General features: G+C 36.9%; 1 protein-coding gene across 1 annotated transcript in view; it reads left to right on the top strand.

Annotated features, from left to right (window-relative positions):
- Positions 1-17,173, top strand: part of PAPLA1 (Phosphatidic Acid Phospholipase A1) — a 105,370-nt gene that overhangs the window by 86,740 nt on the left and 1,457 nt on the right. Inside the window, exons 15-16 of the mRNA XM_089232724.1 lie at positions 8,304-8,492; positions 16,615-16,780. Coding sequence (XP_089088850.1) covers positions 8,304-8,492; positions 16,615-16,780 — 355 coding nt within the window. The remainder of the gene's footprint in view (positions 1-8,303; positions 8,493-16,614; positions 16,781-17,173) is intronic.

Below are 17,173 nucleotides of genomic sequence, written 5' to 3'. Positions count from 1 at the left end.
AATTGGTATGAGAACACTCAAGGATGTTTTGGATAAAATGAAATGACTGTATATGGATGTTTCTTTCTCCTCTAATCCATATACCATCCTTTTCGATATCGTCAATTTTTTACAGAAAAATTTCTCACATCTTTGTGTACAACAATTTATCGGCTCCTACCTTTTGTTTACTACTTATAGGAGGTTTTTGGCACACACAAGTCCAGTGAACTATCCTTTCGTGAACCTTTCTGCCATCTAGACGCTTTATTCTGTGTTTGATATTTGTGTTCTGATGCTAGTCTGTCTGGACACCATTAAAATGTAACATTGTGCTGGTGCTGCCTGAAAGAGTGACATACTCATATATATAATATAAGGACGATTCAGAATTCAGATGGTGGTGATGACACAGTTTCGAGAATGTTCACACGCCTCCCTAGAGGCTTCCAGGGAGGCGTATCACATCTATTACTACTGCCCAGAAAAACATCTGGTTAACCATTCTCCCCCTCCCCCTTTTTTTTGCGTGTTTATGTTTTTCAATACAAATTAGCAAGCTTTGACTAAATTTTCCCCAAATTTGCCTACTGATGTATATTTTGCTCTGGGGCAGTCGTATTCTAGTGACGTCCAAGAGTGATGGGGTTTGGCTATAGACGTGGTTTTTTTAAATTCCCTTTCAATGCATATTGTCTAACTTGCAGACAGATTGTTTGAAAGAGAGAGAGTAGGCAATATATATGTCCACTAATAGCATTTTATTCCCTTGACGCCAATGGAACTACATTGACATAACACTCAGTAAGTAAAAAAAACTTTGGTGTCTTTTTGTGGTGTCGCTTTTCTCCTGATGCCCTATAAGCACCCGCTTATTTTGTTGAATAGAATGGGGATACCACCCTACCTACACATTTCCATTTCCTCTAACATGGTCATAAAAATCGTCCTGAGGAAAAGACCCTACTTTTTGCCTTAAGCTAGTCTCTCAGTTTCCTGAACAATATGGGATCGGAAATCAGATTTTTTTAAGCAAAATTAGTATTTTATGGAAAAAAATTAAAATTTAAAACAAATTATAATATTTATTTACTGAGGCAAAACTATTTCATTTTTTTTGTGGCCCGGTGCGACCGCACCTTTCGCACTTGCCTAAGTACAGCCCTGATCTGGATTTACTATTATCCACTGGGGGGGGGGGGGGGTTGTTCAGATGTGGCAGTGATTCCAGTACTGCCAAGGGGTAGTAGGGGGTATAGGAGTGGGATCCACCAATTCAATTTAGGCCTGAAGGACATTTGCTCCTCACTTGGGGTCACGTTCTTGAAGCTTCTCGCATTTACTGATAAGTGGCTTCATTGGGATGGGATCCATCTGAATAGGACGGGGGGTCTGGGAGGTTTAGGATAGGCTTACGTCAGGTTTTTTACTCCCAGACCACGTGGTTAATGATAATCACAACAGTACTGAGAGGGAATTACCCACCTCTGACTTGGATAGCTTCTCAATTGACACTAAATCATCTGGCAAATTAAAATGTGTGATAATTAATGCCAGGAGCTTAGGTAATAAAGTTTTTTTAGAAACTATGATAATTGTGGAGGGCCTGTATCTTACAGTCATTACAGAATCTTGGGCAAACGATGGGAATGAATCTTTCTTACACATCTCAGGATACGATACTTTTTTGAGAAATAGATCTGATAGGAAAGGGGGGTGGAGTGTTGATATACGTGAAATCATGTTTGAAGGCTAGAAAGTGTAACTTGAAGAGAAGTGATATTGAAACTATATGGGTGGAGCTTGACAACAAAAGGTGTCATAAACTTATTGTAGGAGTTTGTTACAATCCACCAAATAGGGATCCAAACTTCATGATGAAATTTCCTACATGTGTAAGCATAAGAGGGTTGTCATATTAGGAGATTTCAATTACCCGGGTATCGATTGGGAGAACCTTAATAACATTAATTGCAAGAACCTTTTTTGTACAAACCTGAACAATTTTTTGTATCAGCATGTATCAGGAGCCACTAGGTGTACTGCTATTTTGGATTTAGTTCTCACTAGCTCTGTGGATCTTGTTGAACATGTTTGGGTGGGGAACAAGTTTTCTTCCAGTGATCGTGTCATCAGTTTTTACTGTAACTTTTCTTCGGTTAAGGTTGATAACAAAAGACTGGTTCCTTGTTTTCGGAAAACTAACTTTGATGTTTTGAGAGGAAGGTTAGCGGAAGTTTTCAAAGACCGGTTGGAATCACACATTAGGGGTGGTAAGTCAATGAGAAGAATTTAGTACGAAGCTATCCTCTGTTTTACACGATGTCATACCTTTTTTCGAAAAAGGCGTGTTTATACATCGCACCCTCTATGGTTCACGGATAGCGTGCGCAATGATAGCGTAACATTTATCTTGAAAAGAAAAGAGCATTCAGAGAGTATAAAAGTGGACGAGGTGACCTATCTTTGTTTACTGATAAAAGAGCGTTGAAGAAAGCAATAAGGGATAGCAAAAAGGAAGTTGAATCTAGGTTGGCAGATAACATTAACTCTGACCAAAAATCATTTTTTAGATACGTTAATAATGGAGATGTGAAGGGACAGTTGGCCCCCCCTCTCAAATACAAATACAACGCCACAACAGGCAAATTGCCCAACGAGGTGGCTGAGTAGGTCGATAGAAGGATCTAAGTTAGAGAGCAATGTAGGCATGTGTAGTGTTTTCAATGACTTTTTCGAGTTAGTTTTTAATGGAGATACTGATATTCAATATACAGGTGTTGCATAATCCTCAACGATATCCAAGTGGAAGACAGGGAGGTCCTAAATCTTCTAAAAAATGTATGTGCGAGCAAAGCACCAGAACCAGATGATATCTATCCTAGGGTCCTCAGGGAATGTGCTAATGAATTGTTGGGGCCAGTTGTGCAGATTTGCAGGAGTGGTGTTGCTGAGGGTATCGTCCCAAGGGATTGGAAACTTGCTAATGTTGTTCTGATATTTAAGAAGGGTAATAGACAAGCTCTGTCTAATTATTGTCCAGTGAGTGTGACGAGCTCCCTCTGGAAAATTTTGGAAATTATCAAAAGGCAGTTTTTTTGTGAAGTGAATAGGTATGTAATGTATTGTCGGATAATCAGCATGGGTTCAGGAAAGGGAAATCATGTGTAACTAATCTCCTTTGCTTCTACGATCATGTGATGAAAGCTTTGGGTAAGGGCAAAAATGTAGATGTCGTTTACCTTGATTTCCAGAAGGCATTCGATCGGGTTCAACATGGTAAACTCTTGAAGCATTTACACGAGATTGCGATTGGGGGTAACTTGTTGAATTGGATAAAATCGTGGTTACGAGATAGGTCACAACAAGTTATGGTGAACGGGAATTCTCTGGTTGGACAAGCATCAGAAGTGGAGTTCCTTAAGGAAGTGTCCTTGGCCCCATACTTTTTGTACTTTTTATCGATAAACTTGATCAGGGTATTGATGGGATTGCTATCAAATTCGCAGATGACTAATGGGGGTAATCAGGAATCAAAGCGATAGGGAGTTGCTCCAGACCAACTTAAACAGGATTGCAGCATGGGCAAATGAATGGAGCATGACGTTTAGCGTTGACAAGTGCATGGTTGCTCATTTTTGTTCGAACAACCCACAGTTCTCTTACGAGTTGAATGGTGTCACTATCCCGGATGCGACTAGGGTCACCTATTTGGGAATTGTCATTAATGCGCAGCTTAGGTTTTCTGAATATTGTTCAGCAGTGGTAAAAAAAAGCTAACAGAATGCTCGGTCTTATTTTCAAAAAATTGTCTTCGCGTTCTCCTAAAGTCATTCTTCCGCTTTTTCGAGGCTTAGTTCGTCCTGGACTGGAGTATGCTGTAAGGTTTTGGAGACCGTACCTACAGAGGGACATAGACTTGGTTGAAAGGGTGCAGAGAAAAGCTATACGTGTTCTTATTGGCACACAGAGAAACTTCCTTTTTTGAATATGTTTACATTGGGTTAACGCAGGTGTCGGGGAGATATGATCAAAGTGTTCAACATTTTCAACGGGATGGATAGGATGGACCATGAATTATTAGTACACCGTCAATCGACTGTTTTTACAAGGGGACATCGGTATTGATTGGTAAGGGACAATGCGAGGTTATGGTGTCGCAGGGAACTTTTCTCTAATAGCGATGTTAATAAATGGAATAGCTTACCCCCGGAGGCAGTAAATTCTAACCCAATTGACAGGTTTAAAAAGAAATGATAAACATGTTGGGGTAAATCGAGAAGCTATCCATACTTAGAATTGGACAACCATAAGTATTGTTTATGGACATTGTATAATATTTCATCATGTATATATATATATTGTTTGTAATTGCATTTTTTAATTGGGTTGCTGTATTTTTGAAATATATGACATCCATATTCGTTATGGGCATCTTTTCCTCAGCCACCTTGTTTGGCATTTTGCCTGTTGTGGCATTTTATTTGTATAACAGCACCCAAATATTTTAAAGGTGTACCCTGTCAATTCGTCGCACTCAACTTGTCGCTCCTCAATTCGTCGCGGTACAAGTTTGTCGCAGTGTCAATTCGTCGTGGTACAAATTTGTCGCAGCTCCAATTCGTAGCTGTACACGTTTGCCGACGTGTCAATTCGTCGTGATGTCAATTTATATATTACAGCGCAGAATCAATTTGTCGAACCGTCGATTCTTCACTGTACATGTTCCACGCGAGCTTGTATGTAGGTTTTTGTCTTACACGCGAAATGAAAACATGAATAAAAGTGTACACGCAGTTAACTGAAAATGATTATTTTTTGTCAATGCGGAAAGGGGCCATCGAAATAAAATTTCAATATCAATTACATTTAAAAATTTAACTGCATATGAAAATTTTATTATATTTGAAAATTCAGTTATAAAAATTTGAAATGTAAATAATTGATTTTTTCTGTGATCAAATTTCGATATCATGTGGAAAAATTTCGGTTTGTATGAGATTCCCCAAATTACAGTGAGCCTATCTTTAACGGTAAATTTCTATCTGCCTCATGGGCTCGAGAGTTCCCCCCCCCCCCCCGAGAGTCACCAACATTTACCATTACAGTATCTCCATAAGAACCTGTAATATTTAATTAATTAATAATTCAATTAAATTAATATTTAATTTTCAGCGTATAAGCCGCACTTCCCGCATTTGTTGGGATTTCTATTTCTCACAGCGAAGAGAGATGGGCGCAGATCAAGGGTAGAAATGTACAGTGCTTATGAATGACGATTCAATGAAGTTTTCATATTGCCCACAGGATTAGCACAGACAAAGACCATGTAATCACCAATAAGAAAGACGACTATGGGTCAGTCGCATAGATATAATATAACCATTAATCTTATGTTTATAATCAGTCGCATATCTTTGGCTCTTTAGCTGGACTGTTTGAATATTTTCAAATAATTTTTATTAGCATCTAAGCTTTTGGTGCAAGGTTGGTGTGCTTGGTCTACATTTTTCTGTTGGCAAAAACATGGAATATTGCAAAACCGAACGTGGAAATGGTATGTTGGTTTGCTTGTGTATTTAAGTTTTACCCCCATAATTCATGTCCCGAAATTAGAAAAACTTTTAATGCAATTGAATGAATTAGCCTATAATTACTTTTTTTATTTAAGTTATTTTGTTGTCTAAAATAGAGGTACAAATTATAAGGATGACAAAAAATAACGTAGTATTTTTTAAAATTAAATTGTTTGAATTCAATTTAAATCTCAATAAATTGAAATCTTGTCCTACGTGTCGTTAAAAGAAAGAAAAATTTCTGATAGTTTAAAATAGCATCACTTGTTATTCTATCAATCATCATCTGGCTTTTTTATTGCGATACTCACGTTAGATAAGTGTTTAAATAAAATGTTACTCAAAGGCACTGAAAATAAATAAAGGTTTAGATATTGTGGAGTGTTTATATGTACGATGCGAATTGTTTTTAAAATTAAAATTATCCTAATAAATGTAATGTATAATCAGAGGCGGATTTATAGTTTTCCCACCTGTGGGCTATCCAAACCTTGCCTCCCTTCTTCCTTTCTAATTCATGTTCTTGATCACCAATTACTTAATTTTGGTTACGCCCATTCACTTGAACTTGTCATCTTGGGATAAAGTCTGCATATCCCCTCCGCAGCCAGGAAATATACCACTGAATATAATCTTACATTGTTTGTTAATGTTAATTCACTTGTAGACGCAAACACTGAAGACGCAAAAAAAAAACTGGTACACCTGCCTAATATCGTGTAAGGCTCCCGCAAGCCCACAGAAGTGCCGCAACACGACGTGGCATGGACTCGACTAATGTCTGAAGTAGTGCTGGAGGTAATTGACACCATGAATCCTGCAGGGCTGTCCATAAATCCGTAGGAGTAAGAGGGGGTGGAGATCTCTTCTGAACAGCACGTTGCAAGGCATCCCAGATATGTTCAATAATGATCATGTCTGGGGATTTAGGTGGCCAGCGGAAGTGTCTGAAGTCAGAAGAGTGTTCCTGGAGCCACTTTGTAGCAATTCTGGACGTGTGGGGTGGCGCATTGTCCTGCTGAAATTGTCCAAGTCCGTCGGAATGCACAATGGACATGAATGGGTGCAGGTGATCAGACAGGATGCTTACGTACCTGTCACCTGTCAGAGTCATATCTAGACGTATCAGGGGTCCCATATCACGGCAACTGCACACGTCCATCAGCTCGAAGCAATTGGAACCGAGACTCGTCAGACCAGGCAACGTGTTTCCAGTCCTCAACAGTCCAATGTCGGTGTTGTCGGGCCCAGGCGAGGCATAAAGCTTTGTGTTATGCAGTCATCAAGGGTACATGAGTGGGCCTTTGGTTCCGAAAGCCCATATCGATGATGTTTCGTTGAATGGTTCACACGCTGACATTTGTTGATGGCCCAGCATTGAGATCTGCAGCAATTTGCAGAAGGGTTGCACGTCTGTCACGTTTAATGATTCTCGTCAGTCGTCGTTGGTCCCGTTCTTGCATGATCTTTTTCCGGCCGCAGCTATGTCGTAGATTTAATTTTTTACCGGATTCCCGATATTCACGGTACACTCGTGAAATGGTCGTACGTGAAAATCCAAATTTCAGCGCTACCTTGGAGATGCTATGTCCCATCTCTCGTGTGCCGACTATAACACCACGTTCAAACTCACTTAAATCTCGATAACCTGCCATTGTAGCAGCAGTAACCGATCTAACAACTATGCCAGACACTTGTTGTGTTATATAGGCTTTGCCGACCGCAGCGCCATACTCTGATTGGTTCCATATCTCTTTATTTGTATACGCATGCCTGTACCAGTTTTTTTGGCTCTTCCGTTTATATTCATGAGTTATTCGAGTGGGGGGGGGGGGCTCAAATAGCATCAGCCCCCAGTTTCTGTCACCTATGGTCGGAGTGTTTGAATATTATTTCGGTGTGATAATACAAAGTGATTTGAAATGTACATTGCATTGCAAAAAAATAATTTGAAAATAATACTTTTCGTAACTGTTACACATAAAACTTAGATACATTGTCATAAAAAATTCCTTAAAGATATATTCTCTGCATGGATACATTAATAGTGAATTACGGAAATCGTGCTGGGAGGGCCACATTGATCGCAATTTATTATTTCGATGTGCACCCTTTACGCCCCTCGCTGCAAGAAATGGAAATCCCTACAGAATGTGGGAAGTGTGGCCTATACGATGGAAATTAAATTTTCAAAATTTATTGTATCCCAATTTATTATCTTGGTGTGCATTCCAATGTCCCTCGATGACTTCAATGAATACTTTCCTTCATTTGTTAAAAATTAAAACAGATGGGAAGGGGGAACATTTCCAATAAATAAGAAAAAAAATTAGTTCCATTTTTTACGCTTAAAGCAACTACCCTATTTATAAGACCACAACAAACATGAATTTTAAAGCAATTCAAATTTGTTGCGACGAATTGCCAATACAGCGACAAAATGAGTCTGCGAAAAATTTGTACTGCGACGAAATGAACCTGCGACAAATTTGTAACGCGACGAAATGAGCCTGCGACAAATTTGTACTGCAACGAAATGAGCGTGCGGCAAATTTGTACCGCGACGAGTTTGTAGCACGATGAATTGATGCTGCGACGAATTGTCCCGCGACAAATTGACCTAGACCCTTTTAAAGGGTGCCTAAAAATTTTGCTTTACAGTCTGTATACATTTCGATTTTTTTAACATTCATAAATTAGATACTCTTTGAGTAGATTCATTTATTATTTTTTTAATTTATTTTGTAGAAATAAGAGAAAATATATCAAAAGTAGGAGCTGAAATGAAACAGAAGTTTTGTGATACTTTAAACTATACTTTGACACAGTTTGGGAACATATTTTCAAAAGAAACAATGTCTCGTCTTGGGGCAATGGAAGCTGAAAGTGATCAAATTGTGACAACTGAAATGAGAAATACACAAACAATGTCTCAAAGTGAGTTTTCTGTGTTATTAATTTTTGATAAGTTACGTGTATACATTTTCTTTTGACATGGAAGTAACAAAAAAGTACAATTTTGTGTTTATAATATTAGATTGTCGCATATTAAATTTGAATAGTTTGTAGTTGAAATTTCAAGGGCACTAATTTAGGTAAATGTTTTTAATAACTAAAACTTTAATGTTTTAATACATAAGAGGTGTGCCAGCGCACAATCTTTTCACGTGCCTTTTATCAACTAAACAATACTGAAAACAGCATTACAAGATATAAACTATGGCAATTGCAGGGAAACATGCTTACTCTACTTATTCTATTTTCCTTTCTTTTTCACCATAAAAAATTAGTATAATAGTTTTACCTGTACATCATGAAAATAATGTTTTTATATTCTGTGTGATTTGTCTGTTAGTATTATTGGGGGCTCATTTTAAAAATCTTAAAATCTTTTATCATATCTCATTTATTTAGTACACTGCTCATTTAGTGTGTATAAAAAAAACATTATTACTAGTGCTACAATTTTTTTTGTAAAGTTATTTACCATTATGAAATGTAACATAATAATGAAAGAACATCAAATTCATCAAGAGATCATATGGATCTTTACCGATGAACATGAAGTAAAATTTATTTGAACAAGTAGCACCTGTGCTGAAAGAAGAAGTCTACGAGGCTATAAGATGTATAAAAAAGGGAAATGCCCAGTTGATGGGATTTCAATAGACATTATTAAAGAAGCAGGAGAAGAATTTGCCAGTATGCTAGCTGCTTTGTTCACAAATTGTCTCACAAAATCGGATGTGCCTGAAGATTGGAATAATGCAATGATGGTTCTTTTTTACAAAAAGGGGGGAAAAAGGGGATATCAAGAATTATCGACCAATCAGTCTCTTATCAGTAATTTATAAAATATTCACCAAATGCTGACATATAGGTTTCATTCCAAATTGGACAAATCCCAACTAAAAGAACAAGCAGGATTTCGAAGTGGATTTAGTACAATGGATCAGGGGCGTAGCCAGAAATTTCGTTCGGGGGGGGGGACCAAAGTGACAGAACAATGGATTTGGCCATCTTTTTCCCTTTTTTCGGTCATTTTCTCACATTTCGGGGGGGGGGGGGAACCAGACCCCCTCGCTACACCCTTGCAATGGATCACATCCAAACAATCAGGGAACTCAGAGAGACACAAGAAATATGAATTACCATTGTGCCTGGCCTTCATTGATTTTGAGAAAGCATTTGACTCTGTCTTCACATCTGCTGTTGTTAAAGCTCTAGATGTAATTGGGGTAGAGAAGACTTACATCTTCAAGAACATATATGACAAAGCAACTTCAACGATTTGTTTGGATAAAGGAAAAGCAAAGATTAAACGGGGAAAAGGAGTCAGACAGGGTGATACTATCTCACCAAAACCCTTTACCACTGGGGCGCGGTAGCCCAGGTCGATAAGATACTAGCCTAAAGTACCAAAGGATGTTTAGAAGTGTCACGAGTTCTGTACCTGGTTCGTCCTTGTCTGAAAACTTTCCTGAGACAGGGGTACAACAGAAACGGCGACATGACCACAGAAAAATTGCTACTGCAGAGAGTCCCCCATCAAGGGGTTAGTGCACCAACCTCTCTATGAGTATAAAAACAAGCCTGCCATTCTGAATCGGCAATAAATTGTAGATCCCGGTCTAATTAGCCCTCGTGTGCAAAAAATAACAGTGGTGCGACAAAAATGATCAAATGATCGTTACGTGTGTGCTACCAGCACTGATTTATGGAGCTGAAACATGGACACTCGCAAGCAAGACAAAAGCTACAGACAACACAAAGGAGCATGGAAAGATGTATGCTAGGCATCACAAGGAGAGACAGAAAACGAATCACTTGGATAAGGAACCGCACAAAGGTATATGATATCATGGAAAGAATTAAATGTCTAAACTAAAAATGGGCTGGACATATTGCAAGAAGACAGGACAACAGATGGACCACAAGTATTCTAGATTGGTACCCCCTGGTGTTAAACATCCAAGAAGGCATCCCCACGCAAGATGGATCGATGAGATCAGAAAAGTGGTTGGAGTCAACTGGATGGCTAAAGCATCAGACAGAGAAAAAAGTGAAAAATTTAGAGGAGACCTTCTCATCCATCAGGGATTGAAAATGGTTATTGATGATGATGATTATTAATTTTTTTTAACACGATCCTCACTTTATTTCCAAGAGATCTGTATGATCTGTCCAGGGAATTTGTTAGTGTTAGTAGACATCCATGCCCGAACTGGGATTCAAACCCAGACCTGCATATTGAGAGGCTAGCTCCCTAACTAGTAGTTTATAGGGTAAATATAATTCATGTAAATAGTGCATTGTTATCGATTAATTCTGCTAATTTTCACTTGTAAATAATGTAAATAGCAATGCAGTGAAACTTGTATAAAGCAGCCACCTCTATTCTGCAACTAACTTCCCTTTGCAGTCAGTTTTTCTTGGAATGGACAATAGGCTTCATAGGCATAATACAAAAAACCAACTCTCCCCCCTGCTTATTCTGCAGTCTCTTCCTAAAGTGCCTGATTGGCATGGTGGTAAGATGTGCATCTACCACCATGAAGGTTGGCTTCACGGCCCCAGGTTCTATATTCCCTTTCCCTATATCCATGGGAGGATATAGATAAGATATTTTCCCTAACGAGCTTGAGGTGATCACCAATAGATAACACCTTCATTTCCAATGAATCTCATTAATGGCAGTAAATTGTAATATAGCAATATGGGCAGAGTTGGTGTTTAGTGAAGTAGTAGCCTCTTCGTTAGCCACTGTGGTGAGACAAATACCCTATGAGTTTTACTGAATAGGTAAAGGATGTGAAAGTTTTGGCTTTGTGGAAATTTTTTTCACTCTTTAGCTTTCAGAGATACAGTAGAACAACAGTTGTGAGCTGTCTCCCATTTGAAAAAGTCTCTGTGCAGACAGCATGCAGACCTTCAACATTATATCTACATAACATGAAAATTCAAGCATTTTCCATCTTTAATTTGAAATAAGACAGATGGCAGTACCAGCAAGAATATAAAACAAGCACACTTCTGACAACATGAATATGTTAGGGCCATGCATATAGATACTCGTACAACGCATTCCAACACATACCAATTGGTTAGAAATTCTGCAGAGGAAGGTGCAGTAAGGCCTCTTTACCCCTCAGCTTTTGTGCACACAATAGCTGTGCAACGTACCGCGTAACGACCCAGGTTCTGATCTGGAGAATTCAACGCAATTGATACACAATGAGAGAGAGAGAGAGACAAATATATCGAGAGAAATTTTAAGTTTAACCAGAAAATTAGTTTAATAACAAATTTAAAATTTTTTTTTAAACAATCAACCATAAAAGAATTTCAAGATATACCAGTCTGCATACAAGTCTAATGTATTATCACAGCCCGAGGAGGTGGTCGAAACCTGTTGACTGTGTTCCAACCATACGTCGATGACCTTGAAAGGCATGAGTGAGGTAGCGATCGGACGATGAAGATCCATGTAATGGGAGGGCATGGCAAGACAGGAAGCCAGAGTAAGCCTGGCGGGAGGAGCGTGGGTGGCTGCAACGATGAATGTTGCATTTCCAGATTCATATCGGATCCAAATTGCAAGACAGCAAAATGAAAACAAAAGCCATTTCTAACAAAAGTTATTTATTTTTTCCACTGTTAACAATTAAATATTTTTAACATTAACAATTAAGTTCATCGGTTCACTTGATAATATGAATCATTTTTCCAATCTAAACATTTTATGAATCAAAGTTTTTATTATAATAAAATTTTTTGATCTCACCAAAAAGGTCCAGCAGTCCACAGTTCTCAATATAAAGTTGAGCATTTCACTCCTTGCTTTGACTACGTGAAATCATCGGCTTTCCTCAGGAACCGGTTCGTCAGTTATAGACGTGAAGCTACGCCATAGATGAATCAACCAAGTTCCCCAAGTGGTTATCCAATGGCAGTTTCTGCAAACTGTCACCTCCAAGTCTGAGTGTGTTGTTGTAGAGGATCGTCCAATATCCAGTCATCATCGGATGCTCTCGATCACCACGGCCTGACATCATGTCAACTTTGAAATCAGCAACAACCGCCATAGGCAAAGAACCCTATTGTCCTTAACAAGATCGCCAGTAAAGATTATTTTGTGAAGTACCAGCCGGTAAAAGTACCTCAGCACGATTAATTATAGCAAATTCACTTCATGTTAGCTTCAATTGGAATGAGCAGATCGCAACTGATTTGAAACAAGTATTTATACATTAAGGAACCAGTATTTTTTACGGCATAATCGGACTACCTGTACCTTATGTCTCAGGATACAAAAAAATGTGTCACAGCCGAAATATCAGCAAAATTTACATATTTCAAATTGAAACAAACTCCAAAATGACAAAACAGATGAGTCTGTTGCAATTGCTGATTGTACAATAATCGAGATCGACCTCCGGGAAAACAAAAAAGTAATTATTTATACATATTCTGATAGGTAAACAAAATATTTAACCCAAATGACCAATCAGATTGAATCAAAAGTGGACTTTTACTCCATGGTCTAACGATATGTTACATAGCGAATGACAAGAAAGGAGTTAACGACTAATTAAGACAGAGTGTGGCGATTGGTGTAGGGTGAGAGAGCGGACGACTGATAGTGGCAATCGGCAACAGGCAAAGCAACGGCCCTGTATAACCAAGACTCAGTATGACATCATACAGGAAAGCAGATGACTATTACCAACTGCATGATGATCTTGACGACACTCCGGAACCGGCTGGGGATGAGCACTGCACTATTGAACTTGTCAAGACTCCAGGTTTTATACCTATAAAGGGAGTGTGGTATGGCCAAACTCCAGGGACTAACAATCTCAAAGGAAAGTTTATCAGAACATGACCAAATGGAAAATAGTATAACAAATTTGCATAAACAATGATATTGAATTTTGAAAACAGTTTTGCATTACCAAAGTGGCAACAGTAACAAACAAAATGGCGACCTGATCAAGATTGCACATTTTCAAGTCTATGAACAATGAAAATATCACAGATTTTTATCTAACCATGCATATATCACATAAGGTAAGACAATTTGTATACAAAAATGACTAGACTGGACTCTTTTCTGCCGAGGGTCTATGAGTAATGTTATAGCTGTAAACAACTTCAGAACTACCTTCAAGAGTGTGTGATTAAGAGTGCGTGCTGGAACTGGTCATTCCAACATTCAATTGCGAACTCAAAATCGTATGTCTAAACACAAACCAGCCCTACAGGCAAAAACGGGGGGAATCCCTCGTTTTTTGCGTCATCTTCCTTCTATAAAAAGACATTTATACAATATAAATAATTTTTTCAGCAATAATATGACTTTAAATTTTTTCAGAGTCTATTTGATGATTTTTCTTCCTTTTTTCAACGAATTGTTTTTTAAAAAAGTGGTTGGTAAATTAGTTTCAAGTACCATAATTACATTTATTAGATTATTGTAATAATTTTCTAACTTTGATTTGGTTTCTTTATCTACTGCATTACTATCAGATTTATGGATATATCAGAGTACTATCATTATTTTGATAAATTCACAAGCTTTCATTTAACCTCAGAGTTTGGAAAAATTCAAAATAATTTAAATAGGGACCCTTAACCTATAAGTTCTCTTTTTCCTTTTTTAAGAAAATGATTGGTTTTTTAAATAAAAAATATTTTAAGAAAGATTAATTTCAAAATTTGAAATTAACGATAGAAAGATGTAGATAAATCCATAATTCATGCAAAATAATGCGAGAATTGATTAAAGAAATTATTTCAAAATTAATAAAAATCCAGAACTGATGAAAAACAATTTCAGAATAAATGAAAGTCTTTGAATAATTTGAGGCCTCTTTTTTTTTTTATTTGGGGCACTGATCCCATTCCTGTTCACTCACAAGACAGGTTACACCACTGGCTACAGAAATTTTGAAACCAAAACATTTTATTATTTAGAAATTTATTCAATAAGAATATTTTGAAAATTGGAAATAGATCTCTGGAACACAAAGTTGATATTGAAGTTTTTTAAGTCGCGGCTGAAAAGGTTAAGAACATCTGATTTAAATTTGATTGTATAAATTTGACTTTGACACACTAGCAAAAACAAGAATTTAAAAGCAATTTGGTAGATTCAAATGATTTTTTGAGGAAATGAATACAACCCAGAGAAATCTATCAAGAATTTTTTAAAAATGTCTAAAATAAAGCCTTATAAATAACACCATAATTTAAAAAAAATGCAGTGAAACCTTGATGTAACTATACTCTGCGGACCAAGAAAGAAATATCATTGTTGGAAGGATTATCGTTATATCAAGTGTTGTTGTAGCGAAGTTTCACTGTAATAATTTTGAAATGTTTTTATATATATCTATTTTTACTGGGAGAACCCATCCCTGCACTTCCCCCTTCTGGTCTGACTGCACCACTGAGGGAGGTATTCATATTAAACCAATTTATACAGTATATTATTTTGCATTGTTAATTAGAATGAAGTGAAACCTCTCTTTTGCTGGTAGTATAAAAAAACATTGGCTACACACCGTGACAATAAATGATGAAAGTAAAAAAAAATCAGATTTTTTTTCTTGTTTCGGTAAAATTATAATTTCAAGTATAACTGATGAAATTCAGAAAATGTAGTTAAGAGCTAATTACAGCAATTAAAGCCAAACAAACAAATGAAAGCTATATTTAAACAATAAAAATTTTGAAATTAACTATTACACAAATTTTATTTCTCAATTTCCTAACAATTGCATAAAAATTACCATAAATTTGTAACAGTAATTTAAATTAATAATTATTGAAATTATTTTTAAAAATGAGTAATCCATGTAGTAATAATAAGCTTTTGAAATCTATTTTTTCCAAGAAAATGTCAACCGAATTCGATCTGTCAACAGGGAAAAAACTTCGGCAGGAATGTAGTGTTGTACTTCCCAAAACTCCACACGCCATGCAAAAGCGTATGAATTTTTCCACACGTTTCCCTTTACACACATAATTCAGAACGAGGCACTTTCATGCAGGAAAGAGCGTGTGCAAGAATCTGTCTCTTTTTAACAACACGCTCCTTTAGATGCATGTACAGTTAAGTAATAGTAGAACAACAGTGAGAGAGTAAAAAATGTGAAGAAAGAACAAATATAAGACCCATACAGTACTTACTACAAGGAAAGTACTCTGTATTCCTGAATTTGACTTAGGATAATAGATTCAGGAATTGGTCAGATGATGTGATATTTGAAGTTCTACATCAAGTATATGCATCAGCAAAGGTTTTGAGTGCACATTTTTTTTGACATTGCAAACAATTATTTTGATATGCCCCCTGAATTTTTTTTTCTTGTCTACCATCTTCTAACTTCTATTCAGCACTAACCCAGACAGCAATTTTTTTTATGGAATGCTGAGTGGTAGACTGAAAGATGTTCCACTGTATTTATTTATCACTTTATTATTTATTATCAGTTTATTTTTATTGTGAGCTGATAATTAGCTGCATTTCCTGTGCTCACTCCAAGTGGATGACAAACTTTTCACATTTGGCAACCATGTTGACATCTGTGATGTAGCTTGTGGAAAGAAAAAGAGTAAACAGGCTATTTTGAGATTTGTTTTGATTGTTCTTTCCCTTAATATGAGGGCACTTGCCAACCAGACAGGAGAGAAGAGGAACTGAGTATGAGTGAGAAATCAGCTAACACAGGTTCTCTGTGATTTTCGCTGCACATTGAATCAGTGCTTGAGAGCAAATTCTTTTTGTGAATAAATCTGTGACATCCTGAATTTTACCTTAGTGCTGTTACTCATTTTGAAGACTTAAGACAGTAATTAGAAACACTAGGATGACTATTTGGTTTTTGAACAACAATGAAATTTTAACACATATTTTGCTTAAAATTTAGTTATTTTTTCAACTTCTGAAATAAAAAAAAATTTGAAGACTTTTTCTAAATATTTTTTTTACTGCTCCGAGAAATGATTGATTTTTTTATAGCATTATTTCTCTAGTTGCCATTTTCTTTTCAAGTTTCAGAACCCGAGTCATCTGTAGAAAACAATGACATTGATGGTGAGCTGTCACAAATAGATGCAAAACTCAATAGTGGAAGGCGGATTGATTTTGTACTTCAAGAAAAACCTATTGAAGCACTTAATGAATATATATTTGCCCTTTCAAGTCATGCAACTTATTGGTATGAAGTTTTTCGTATATAAAAACATTTGTAAACCCATGATAGAGGTAAAAACCTCTAAGTTAGCTGATAAAATTAAAACTGCACTGCTGGTCATCAAATGTAACACCATTACAGCTATGGTTTCATTAACCATCCCACGGGTTTGAATTTTCCATCAAATCAACTACAATGAAACACAATGTTCCAAAATTGGCCAGCTTCTCTTCATGTAAATTAAAAGACACAGAAAAATGTGTCTTGGTAAAAATTCTTGAAGTGGATTAAATAGTGAAGAAATAAGCTTAATCATGTGACTCATTGTATTTTAAAAAATATCAATCATTTTTCCACATTACTGGGAGAACCCATCCCTGCACTTCCCCCTTCTGGTCTGACTGCACCACTGAGGGA

This window comes from Pholcus phalangioides, unplaced genomic scaffold, assembly GCF_987345545.1.
Source record: "Pholcus phalangioides strain wild (caught in Gottingen) unplaced genomic scaffold, Ppha-v1.0 ptg000007l_1, whole genome shotgun sequence".
Taxonomy (NCBI): domain Eukaryota; kingdom Metazoa; phylum Arthropoda; class Arachnida; order Araneae; family Pholcidae; genus Pholcus; species Pholcus phalangioides.
This window is presented reverse-complemented; position numbering and strand designations above follow the sequence as displayed.